General features: G+C 45.7%; 1 protein-coding gene across 1 annotated transcript in view; it reads left to right on the top strand.

Annotated features, from left to right (window-relative positions):
• Positions 1–13,078, top strand: part of LOC115195012 (butyrophilin subfamily 3 member A2-like) — a 54,247-nt gene that overhangs the window by 39,303 nt on the left and 1,866 nt on the right. Inside the window, exons 11-13 of the mRNA XM_029754912.1 lie at positions 458–487; positions 1,085–1,117; positions 2,778–3,041. Coding sequence (XP_029610772.1) covers positions 458–487; positions 1,085–1,117; positions 2,778–3,041 — 327 coding nt within the window. The remainder of the gene's footprint in view (positions 1–457; positions 488–1,084; positions 1,118–2,777; positions 3,042–13,078) is intronic.

A 13,078-nucleotide genomic window follows, 5' to 3' on the forward strand; every position in this document is an offset into this window, starting at 1 on the left:
TCTGAGGGGTGACCAGTCCTCTACTGGCTGTACTGTGTAGACCAGAAGAACCAGGCTCTGAGGTGTGATCAGGATATAACTAGGAATGACCCATATCCTGTCCATTAGACTCTATTCATTTATACCAGGTTACCTTCAGACCAGTCCTGTATTAGATCAGGATATAACTAGGAATGATCCATATCCTGTCCATTAGACTCTATTAATTTATACCAGGTTACCTTCAGTCCTGTATTAGATCAGGATATAATTATATATAGGTACCAGTGTGAAGCTTGTAGAGCAAAACGGGTGAAATACCTTTTTAGACCCCCAGACACTAAAGTCAGAGTTTAGTTTAGCATTATGCTAATTAGATTACCGCGTGGGAACAGACATCCAGGCTTTTAATGATTATTAATTGTTATTGTACTTTTTACTATTGTGCTTTTACACATTTGTTATCTTTTGTCTACAGAGGAGCAAAGTAAACGATGGCAAGAACATCGTAAGTGGGCTGTTGTCTTATTAGAGTTTCACATATAGAGATTATGATTATTACTATAATACTGATGGATCAACTGTTAATCACAGACCTCATGGTTTATTACTATAATACTGATGGGTCAACTGTTAATCACAGACCTCATGGTTTATTACTATAATACTGATGGGTCAACTGTTAATCACAGACCTCATGGTTTATTACTATAATACTGATGGGTCAACTGTTAATCACAGACCTCATGGTTTATTACTATAATACTGATGGGTCAACTGTTAATCACAGACCTCATGGTTTATTACTATAATACTGATGGGTCAACTGTTAATCACAGACCTCATGGTTTATTACTATAATACTGATGGGTCAACTGTTAATCACAGACCTCATGGTTTTAATGGTTATACTGTATATTCATTTGTGTTTTTAATAGACCGTATATATGTGTGTGTGTGTGTGTGTGTGTGTGTGTGTGTGTGTGTGTACAACCAGAAAACACAGAATAATAATCAATCATATTTCCAGGCTTTTAATGATTATTAATTGTTATTGTACTTTTTACTATTGTGCTTTTATTCATTTGTTGTCTTTTGTCTACAGAGAAGGAGCAAAGTAAACGATGGGCAGAAAAAAGTAAGTGGTCTGTTGTCTTGTTAGAGTTTCACATGTAGAGATTATGATTATTACTATAATACTGATGGGTCAACTGTTAATCACAGACCTCATGATTTATTACTATAATACTGATGGGTCAACTGTTAATCACAGACCTCATGGTTTATTACTATAATACTGATGGGTCAACTGTTAATCACAGACCTCATGGTTTATTACTATAATACTGATGGGTCAACTGTTAATCACAGACCTCATGGTTTTGTCTTGTTCTACAGTATATAACTCTACATCTAACCTGACTAGTAATGTCCTCTTGTTCTACAGTATATAACTCTACATCTAACCTGACTAGTAATGTCCTCTTGTTCTACAGTATATAACTCTACATCTAACCTGTCTAGTAATGTCCTCTTGTTCTACAGTATATAACTCTACATCTAACCTGACTAGTAATGTCCTCTTGTTCTACAGTATATAACTCTACATCTAACCTGACTAGTAATGTCCTCTTGTTCTACAGTATATAACTCTACATCTAACCTGTCTAGTAATGTCCTCTTGTTCTACAGTATATAACTCTACATCTAACCTGACTAGTAATGTCCTCTTGTTCTACAGTATATAACTCTACATCTAACCTGACTAGTAATGTCCTCTTGTTCTACAGTATATAACTCTATATCTAACCTGACTAGTAATGTCCTCTTGTTCTACAGTATATAACTCTACATCTAACCTGTCTAGTAATGTCCTCTTGTTCTACAGTATATAACTCTATATCTAACCTGACTAGTAATGTCCTCTTGTTCTACAGTATATAACTCTACATCTAACCTGACTAGTAATGTCCTCTTGTTCTACAGTATATAACTCTACATCTAACCTGACTAGTAATGTCCTCTTGTTCTACAGTATATAACTCTACATCTAACCTGACTAGTAATGTCCTCTTGTTCTACAGTATATAACTCTACATCTAACCTGTCTAGTAATGTCCTCTTGTTCTACAGTATATAACTCTACATCTAACCTGTCTAGTAATGTCCTCTTGTTCTACAGTATATAACTCTACATCTAACCTGTCTAGTAATGTCCTCTTGTTCTACAGTATATAACTCTACATCTAACCTGTCTAGTAATGTCCTCTTGTTCTACAGTATATAACTCTACATCTAACCTGACTAGTAATGTCCTCTTGTTCTACAGTATATAACTCTACATCTAACCTGACTAGTAATGTCCTCTTGTTCTACAGTATATAACTCTACATCTAACCTGACTAGTAATGTCCTCTTGTTCTACAGTATATAACTCTACATCTAACCTGACTAGTAATGTCCTCTTGTTCTACAGTATATAACTCTACATCTAACCTGTCTAGTAATGTCCTCTTGTTCTACAGTATATAACTCTACATCTAACCTGTCTAGTAATGTCCTCTTGTTCTACAGTATATAACTCTACATCTAACCTGACTAGTAATGTCCTCTTGTTCTACAGTATATAACTCTACATCTAACCTGACTAGTAATGTCCTCTTGTTCTACAGTATATAACTCTACATCTAACCTGTCTAGTAATGTCCTCTTGTTCTACAGTATATAACTCTACATCTAACCTGTCTAGTAATGTCCTCTTGTTCTACAGTATATAACTCTACATCTAACCTGTCTAGATCATGCCGAGTTTGTGACCAGAAACAAGTATCACCTCATTCAGAATGTTTACGAGGGGAAATCCATAGCGTCTGAGCTGCACAAGAAGAAGTTGATCCCTGATGAGATGAACTCTCAGATCAGTGCTGCCGGGACCAGCCAGGACCAGATGAGACTGTTGTACGAGGCCCTAGAAGAAGCAGAAGCAGAAGACAGAACAAGAGTGAAATCAGCATTTTACTTGATTCTACTGCATCTGGAACCTGAACTTGTCTTAAACCTGGGTAAGAACCTCTCTATCTCTGGTTACATATCACTGGAATATAAACCTTATCTAGTCTATCACCTGGGTAAGAACCTCTCTACCTCTGGTTACATATCACTGGAATATAAACCTTATCAAGTCTATCACCTGGGTAAGAACCTCTCTACCTCTGGTTACTTATCACTGGAATATAAACCTTATCTAGTCTATCACCTGGGTAAGAACCTCTCTACCTCTGGTTACATATCACTGGAATATAAACCTTATCTAGTCTATCACCTGGGTAAGAACCTCTCTACCTCTGGTTACATATCACTGGAATATAAACCTTATCTAGTCTATCACCTGGGTAAGAACCTCTCTACCTCTGGTTACATATCACTGGAATATAAACCTTATCTAGTCTATCACCTGGGTAAGAACCTCTCTACCTCTGGTTACATATCACTGGAATATAAACCTTATCTAGTCTATCACCTGGGTAAGAACCTCTCTACCTCTGGTTACATATCACTGGAATAGAAACCTTATCTAGTCTATCACCTGGGTAAGAACCTCTCTACCTCTGGTTACATATCACTGGAATATAAACCTTATCTAGTCTATCACCTGGGTAAGAACCTCTCTACCTCTGGTTACAAATCACTGGAATATAAACCTTATCTAGTCTATCACCTGGGTAAGAACCAGGCTCTGAGGGGTGACCAGTCCTCTACTGGCTGTACTGGGTAGAGAGGAACCAGGCTCTGAGGGGTGACCAGTCCTCTACTGGCTTTACTGGGTAGAGAGGAACCAGGCTCTGAGGGGTGACCAGTCCTCTACTAGCTGTACTGGGTAGACCAGAGGAACCAGACTCTGAGGGGTGACCAGTCCTCTACTGGCTGTACTGGGTAGACCAGAGGAACCAGGCTCTGAGGGGTGACCAGTCCTCTACTGGCTGTACTGGGTAGACCAGAGGAACCAGGCTCTGAGGGGTGACCAGTTCTCTACTGGCTGTACTGGGTAGACCAGAGGAACCAGGCTCTGAGGGGTGACCAGTCCTCTACTGGCTTTACTGGGTAGAGAGGAACCAGGCTCTGAGGGGTGACCAGTCCTCTACTGGCTGTACTGGGTAGACCAGAGGAACCAGGCTCTGAGGGGTGACCAGTCCTCTACTGGCTGTACTGGGTAGAGAGGAACCAGGCTCTGAGGGGTTACCAGTCCTCTACTGGCTGTACTGGGTAGACCAGAGGAACCAGGCTCTGAGGGGTGGCCAGTCCTCTACTGGCTGTACTGGGTAGACCAGAGGAACCAGGCTCTGAGGGGTGACCAGTCCTCTACTGACTGTACTGGGTAGACCAGAGGAACCAGGCTCTGAGGGGTGACCAGTCCTCTACTGGCTGTACTGGGTAGACCAGAGGAACCAGGCTCTGAGGGGTGACCAGTCCTCTACTGGCTGTACTGGGTAGAGAGGAACCAGGCTCTGAGGGGTTACCAGTCCTCTACTGGCTGTACTGGGTAGACCAGAGGAACCAGGCTCTGAGGGGTGACCAGTCCTCTACTGGCTGTACTGGGTAGACCAGAGGAACCAGGCTCTGAGGGGTTGGCCAGTCCTCTACTGGCTGTACTGGGTAGACCAGAGGAACCAGGCTCTGAGGGGTGACCAGTCCTCTACTGACTGTACTGGGTAGACCAGAGGAACCAGGCTCTGAGGGGTGACCAGTCCTCTACTGGCTGTACTGGGTAGACCAGAGGAACCAGGCTCTGAGGGGTGACCAGTCCTCTACTGGCTGTACTGTATATTATATTTCTCCCCGAAGATGAACTTCGAATCTGGACTCTGTGTTTACTATATTCATTTGATTTTCAACATTAACAACATTATCAAAGGAAATAGAGCACATCTATGTACCTGTCTTCATGTCCTAGTACCATAATACATCATGTTTTATCTACTGTCTACAGAGGAGGTCAGAATAGAGAGGATGTAGTCTGTCTTCATGTTCTAGTACCCATAATACATCATGTTTTATCTACTGTCTACAGAGGAGGTCAGAATAGAGAGGATGTAGTCTGTCTTCATGTTCTAGTACCCATAATACATCATGTTTTATCTTCTCTGTCTACAGAGATCAGACAACAGCTGGGTGAGTTGTGTGTGAAAGTCTGTCCTTCTCCAACTTCATGTTTTTGTAACCATAAAACTCTATTACATCAACAATAGACTGAGATATCAGCCATATATCCTCCTATAGTTTACTAGGGTGAACCCATCTCTATTTTAATCTGAGGTTCCCAGCTTTCAGTGTTCAATGTTCAATAGAAATTCAATGAACATGAATCAACAGAAAAACACAATCCAATTCACACATTCTGACATTTAAACCACTATGAGATGGAATCAAATGAGAGTTACTGGTCCTATCAATATCCACTGTCAGGTGGGTAAATGTAGTGATGTGTTGTGATTACGCTGCGGTACTTGGAGGTAATGTGTGGTTTAGTTTGTTACACTGCGTCACCACTTCATTGCTCCAGACCACCACAAGGGGGAGTTAGAGACCGGATTATGTTTTTGGGTCCTACTGTATCTAACTGACAATGAATGGGCGACATAAACCTCAATAGACATTTACATCATTTAGCTCTTATCCAGAGCGACTTACAAATTGATATCCAATAGAAACTGATCATTGTGCACGACATCAGTATTAATTACTAAAACTGTTGTTACACTACGGTTTGTATTCTAAGAGAATCCCGCCACACTGGGGGACACAGAGAAACACTTTAAAGGGCGTTAATAATGGAGCTGACTGGGGAAACGTTCCCTCTGTTCTTAGTGCCAGTCTGCACGTTCACACTAAACCACTGTAACTAATAATGGAGCTGACCAGGGAAACGTTCCCTCTGTTCTGTTCTTAGTGCCAGTCTGCACGTTCACACTAAACCACTGTAACTAATAATGGAGCTGACTAGGGAAACGTTCCCTCTGTTCTGTTCTTAGTGCCAGTCTGCACGTTCACACTAAACCAATGTAACTAATAATGGAGCTGACTAGGGAAACGTTCCCTCTGTTCTGTTCTTAGTGCCAGTCTGCACGTTCAAACTAAACCAATGTAACTAATAATGGAGCTGACTAGGGAAACGTTCCCTCTGTTCTGTTCTTAGTGCCAGTCTGCACGTTCACACTAAACCAATGTAACTAATAATGGAGCTGACTAGGGAAACGTTCCCTCTGTTCTGTTCTTAGTGCCAGTCTGCACGTTCACACTAAACCAATGTAACTAATAATGGAGCTGACTAGGGAAACGTTCCCTCTGTTCTGTTCTTAGTGCCAGTCTGCACGTTCAAACTAAACCAATGTAACTAATAATGGAGCTGACCAGGGAAACGTTCCCTCTGTTCTGTTCTTAGTGCCAGTCTGCACGTTCACACTAAACCAATGTAACTAATAATGGTGTGTAAAATAGATATGAATTCGGAGGGCAGATATTATTAAATATTAAAGCATTAGACCTCTCGCTAAAGGCATCACTCAAAAGTTATACTTAAAACCAAATTGGATTTAACGAAATCATATCTCCCAGAAACACCTCTCTGACAGGGTCCAGCATATCATATCTCCCAGAAACACCTCTCTGACAGGGTCCAGCATATCATATCTCCCAGAAACACCTCTCTGACAGGGTCCAGCATATCATGTCTCCCAGAAACACCTCTCTGACAGGGTCCAGCTATATCATATCTCCCAGAAACACCTCTCTGACAGGGTCCAGCATATCATATCTCCCAGAAACACCTCTCTGACAGGGTCCAGCATATCATATCTCCCAGAAACACCTCTCTGACAGGGTCCAGCATATCATATCACTCAGAAACACCTCTCTGACAGGGTCCAGCATATCATGTCTCCCAGAAACACCTCTCTGACAGGGTCCAGCATATCATATCTCCCAGAAACACCTCTCTGACAGGGTCCAGCATATCTCCCAGAAACACCTCTGACAGGGTCCAGCATATCATATCTCCCAGAAACACCTCTCTGACAGGGTCCAGCATATCATATCACCCAGAAACACCTCTCTTTGACAGGGTCCAGCATATCATATCTCCCAGATACACCTCTCTGACAGGGTCCAGCATATCATATCTTCCAGAAACACCTCTCTGACAGGGTCCAGCATATCATATCTCCCAGAAACACCTCTCTGACAGGGTCCAGCATATCATATCTCCCAGAAACACCTCTCTGACAGGGTCCAGCATATCATATCACCCAGAAACACCTCTCTTTGACAGGGTCCAGCATATCATATCTCCCAGATACACCTCTCTGACAGGGTCCAGCATATCATATCTTCCAGAAACACCTCTCTGACAGGGTCCAGCATATCATATCTCCCAGAAACACCTCTCTGACAGGGTCCAGCATATCATATCTCCCAGAAACACCTCTCTGACAGGGTCCAGCATATCATATCACCCAGAAACACCTCTCTGACAGGGTCCAGCATATCATATCTCCCAGAAACACCTCTCTGACAGGGTCCAGCATATCTCCCAGAAACACCTCTCTGACAGGGTCCAGCATATCATATCTCCCAGAAACACCTCTCTGACAGGGTCCAGCATATCATGTCTCCCAGAAACACCTCTCTGACAGGGTCCAGCATATCTCCCAGAAACACCTCTCTGACAGGGTCCAGCATATCATATCTTCCAGAAACACCTCTCTGACAGGGTCCAGCATATCATATCTCCCAGAAACACCTCTCTGACAGGGTCCAGCATATCATATCTCCCAGAAACACCTCTCTGACAGGGTCCAGCATATCATATCTCCCAGAAACACCTCTCTGACAGGGTCCAGCATATCTCCCAGAAACACCTCTCTGACAGGGTCCAGCATATCATATCTCCCAGAAACACCTCTCTGACAGGGTCCAGCATATCATGTCTCCCAGAAACACCTCTCTGACAGGGTCCAGCATATCATATCTCCCAGATACACCTCTCTGACAGGGTCCAGCATATCTCCCAGATACACCTCTCTGACAGGGTCCAGCATATCTCCCAGAAACACCTCTCTGACAGGGTCCAGCATATCTCCCAGAAACACCTCTCTGACAGGGTCCAGCATATCATATCTCCCAGAAACACCTCTCTGACAGGGTCCAGCATATCATGTCTCCCAGAAACACCTCTCTGACAGGGTCCAGCATATCTCCCAGAAACACCTCTCTGACAGGGTCCAGCATATCATATCTTCCAGAAACACCTCTCTGACAGGGTCCAGCATATCATATCTCCCAGAAACACCTCTCTGACAGGGTCCAGCATATCATATCTCCCAGAAACACCTCTCTGACAGGGTCCAGCATATCTCCCAGAAACACCTCTCTGACAGGGTCCAGCATATCATATCTCCCAGAAACACCTCTCTGACAGGGTCCAGCATATCATGTCTCCCAGAAACACCTCTCTGACAGGGTCCAGCATATCATATCTCCCAGATACACCTCTCTGACAGGGTCCAGCATATCTCCCAGATACACCTCTCTGACAGGGTCCAGCATATCTCCCAGAAACACCTCTCTGACAGGGTCCAGCATATCTCCCAGAAACACCTCTCTGACAGGGTCCAGCATATCTCCCAGAAACACCTCTCTGACAGGGTCCAGCATATCTCCCAGATACACCTCTCTGACAGGGTCCAGCATATCTCCCAGAAACACCTCTCTGACAGGGTCCAGCATATCTCCCAGAAACACCTCTCTGACAGGGTCCAGCATATCTCCCAGAAACACCTCTCTGACAGGGTCCAGCATATCTCCCAGAAACACCTCTCTGACAGGGTCCAGCATATCTCCCAGAAACACCTCTCTGACAGGGTCCAGCATATCTCCCAGAAACACCTCTCTGACAGGGTCCAGCATATCATATCTCCCAGAAACACCTCTCTGACAGGGTCCAGCATATCATATCACCCAGAAACACCTCTCTGACAGGGTCCAGCATATCATATCTCCCAGAAACACCTCTCTGACAGGGTCCAGCATATCATATCTCCCAGAAACACCTCTCTGACAGGGTCCAGCATATCTCCCAGAAACACCTCTCTGACAGGGTCCAGCATATCATATCTCCCAGAAACACCTCTCTGACAGGGTCCAGCATATCATATCACCCAGAAACACCTCTCTGACAGGGTCCAGCATATCATATCTCCCAGAAACACCTCTCTGACAGGGTCCAGCATATCATATCTCCCAGAAACACCTCTCTGACAGGGTCCAGCATATCTCCCAGAAACACCTCTCTGACAGGGTCCAGCATATCATATCTCCCAGAAACACCTCTCTGACAGGGTCCAGCATATCATATCACCCAGAAACACCTCTCTGACAGGGTCCAGCATATCATATCTCCCAGAAACACCTCTCTGACAGGGTCCAGCATATCATATCTCCCAGAACACCTCTCTGACAGGGTCCAGCATATCATATCTCCCAGAAACACCTCTCTGACAGGGTCCAGCATATCATATCTCCCAGAAACACCTCTCTGACAGGGTCCAGCATATCATATCTCCCAGAAACACCTCTCTGACAGGGTCCAGCATATCATATCTCCCAGAAACACCTCTCTGACAGGGTCCAGCATATCATATCTCCCAGAAACACCTCTCTGACAGGGTCCAGCATATCATATCTCCCAGAAACACCTCTCTGACAGGGTCCAGCATATCATATCTCCCAGAAACACCTCTCTGACAGGGTCCAGCATATCATATCTCCCAGAAACACCTCTCTGACAGGGTCCAGCATATCATATCTCCCAGAAACACCTCTCTGACAGGGTCCAGCATATCATATCTCCCAGAAACACCTCTCTGACAGGGTCCAGCATATCATATCTCCCAGAAACACCTCTCTGACAGGGTCCAGCATATCATATCTCCCAGAAACACCTCTCTGACAGGGTCCAGCATATCATATCTCCCAGAAACACCTCTCTGACAGGGTCCAGCATATCATATCTCCCAGAAGAAACACCTCTCTGACAGGGTCCAGCATATCATATCTCCCAGAAAACACCTCTCTGACAGGGTCCAGCATATCATATCTACCCAGAAACACCTCTCTGACAGGGTCCAGCATATCATATCTCCCAGAAAACACCTCTCTGACAGGGTCCAGCATATCATATCTCCCAGAAACACCTCTCTGACAGGGTCCAGCATATCATATCTCCCAGAAACACCTCTCTGACAGGGTCCAGCATATCATATCTCCCAGAAACACCTCTCTGACAGGGTCCAGCATATCATATCTCCCAGAAACACCTCTCTGACAGGGTCCAGCATATCATATCTCCCAGAAACACCTCTCTGACAGGGTCCAGCATATCATATCTCCCAGAAACACCTCTCTGACAGGGTCCAGCATATCATATCTCCCGAAAACACCTCTCTGACAGGTCCAGCATATCATATCTCCCAGAACACCTCTCTGACAGGGTCCAGCATATCATATCTCCCAGAAACACCTCTCTGACAGGGTCCAGCATATATCTCCCAGAAACACCTCTCTGACAGGGTCCAGCATATCTCCCAGAAACACCTCTCTGACAGGGTCCAGCATATCATATCTCCCAGAAACACCTCTCTGACAGGGTCCAGCATATCATATCTCCCAGAACACCTCTCTGACAGGGTCCAGCATATCATATCTCCAGAAACACCTCTCTGACAGGGTCCAGCATATCATATCTCCCAGAAACACCTCTCTGACAGGGTCCAGCATATCATATCTCCCAGAAACACCTCTCTGACAGGGTCCAGCATATCATATCTCCCAGAAACACCTCTCTGACAGGGTCCAGCATATCATATCTCCCAGAAACACCTCTCTGACAGGGTCCAGCATATCATATCTCCAGAAACACCTCTCTGACAGGGTCCAGCATATCATATCTCCCAGAAACACCTCTCTGACAGGGTCCAGCATATCAAATCTCCCAGAAACACCTCTCTGACAGGGTCCAGCATATCATATCTCCCCAGAAACACCTCTCTGACAGGGTCCAGCATATCATATCTCCCAGAAACACCTCTCTGACAGGGTCCAGCATATCATATCTCCCAGAAACACCTCTCTGACAGGGTCCAGCATATCATATCTCCCAGAAACACCTCTCTGACAGGGTCCAGCATATCATATCTCCCAGAAAACACCTCTCTGACAGGGTCCCAGCATATCATATCTCCCAGAAACACCTCTCTGACAGGGTCCAGCATATCATATCTCCCAGAAACACCTCTCTGACAGGGTCCAGCCTATCCATATCTCCCAGAAACACCTCTCTGACAGGGGTCCCAGCATATCATATCTCCCAGAAAACCCCTCTCTGACAGGGTCCAGCCTATCATATCTCCCAGAAACACCTCTCTGACAGGGTCCAGCATATCATATCTCCCAGAAACACCTCTCTGACAGGGTCCAGCATATCATATCTCCCAGAAACACCTCTCTGACAGGGTCCAGCATATCATATCTCCCAGAAACACCTCTCTGACAGGGTCCAGCATATCATATCTCCCAGAAACACCTCTCTGACAGGGTCCAGCATATCATATCACCCAGAAACACCTCTCTGACAGGGTCCAGCATATCATATCTCCCAGAAACACCTCTCTGACAGGGTCCAGCATATCATATCTCCCAGAAACACCTCTCTGACAGGGTCCAGCATATCATATCTCCCAGAAACACCTCTCTGACAGGGTCCAGCATATCTCCCAGAAACACCTCTCTGACAGGGTCCAGCATATCATATCTCCCAGAAACACCTCTCTGACAGGGTCCAGCATATCATATCTCCCAGAAACACCTCTCTGACAGGGTCCAGCATATCATATCTCCCAGAAACACCTCTCTGACAGGTTGCTGCCACTGGGAGACCATCAAACTGGCTTTATTTACAAATGAGTGAGAATGTCTCACTGTATGTTCAAGAATGGCCTTTTTCTCGCTAACTCTACGTTAAATATGAGTTAAATCATCTCCAAAATATCGTTATGTTAAGCCAACCCGCTGTGGTCAGGAGGGGTGACCAGTCCTCTACTGGCTGTACTGGGTAGACCAGAGGAACCAGGCTCTGAGGGGTGACCAGTCCTCTACTGGTTGTACTGGGTAGACCAGAGGAACCAGGCTCTGAGGGGTGACCAGTCCTCTACTGGCTGTACTGGGTAGACCAGAGGAACCAGGCTCTGAGGGGTGACCAGTCCTCTACTGGTTGTACTGGGTAGAGAGGAACCAGGCTCTGAGGGGTAACCAGTCCTCTACTGGCTGTACTGGGTAGAGAGGAACCAGGCTCTGAGGGGTGACCAGTCCTCTACTGGCTGTACTGGGTAGACCACAGAAACCAGGCTCTGAGGGGTGACCAGTCCTCTACTGGCTGTACTTGGTAGACCAGAGGAACCAGGCTCTGAGGGGTGACCAGTCCTCTACTGGCTGTACTTGGTAGACCAGAGGAACCAGGCTCTGAGGGGTGACCAGTCCTCTACTGGCTGTACTGGGTAGACCAGAGGAACCAGGCTCTGAGGGGTGACCAGTCCTCTACTGGTTGTACTGGGTAGACCAGAGGAACCAGGCTCTGAGGGGTGACCAGTCCTCTACTGGTTGTACTGGGTAGAGAGGAACCAGGCTCTGAGGGGTAACCAGTCCTCTACTGGCTGTACTGGGTAGAGAGGAACCAGGCTCTGAGGGGTGACCAGTCCTCTACTGGCTGTACTGGGTAGACCACAGAAACCAGGCTCTGAGGGGTGACCAGTCCTCTACTGGCTGTACTTGGTAGACCAGAGGAACCAGGCTCTGAGGGGTGACCAGTCCTCTACTGGCTGTACTTGGTAGACCAGAGGAACCAGGCTCTGAGGGGTGACCAGTCCTCTACTGGCTGTACTTGGTAGACCAGAGGAACCAGGCTCTGAGGGGTGACCAGTCCTCTACTGGCTGTACTGGGTAGACCAGAGGAACCAGGCTCTGAGGGGTGACCAGTCCTCTGCTGGCTGTA

This window comes from Salmo trutta, chromosome 5 (assembly GCF_901001165.1).
Source record: "Salmo trutta chromosome 5, fSalTru1.1, whole genome shotgun sequence".
Classification (NCBI taxonomy): Eukaryota; Metazoa; Chordata; class Actinopteri; order Salmoniformes; family Salmonidae; genus Salmo; species Salmo trutta.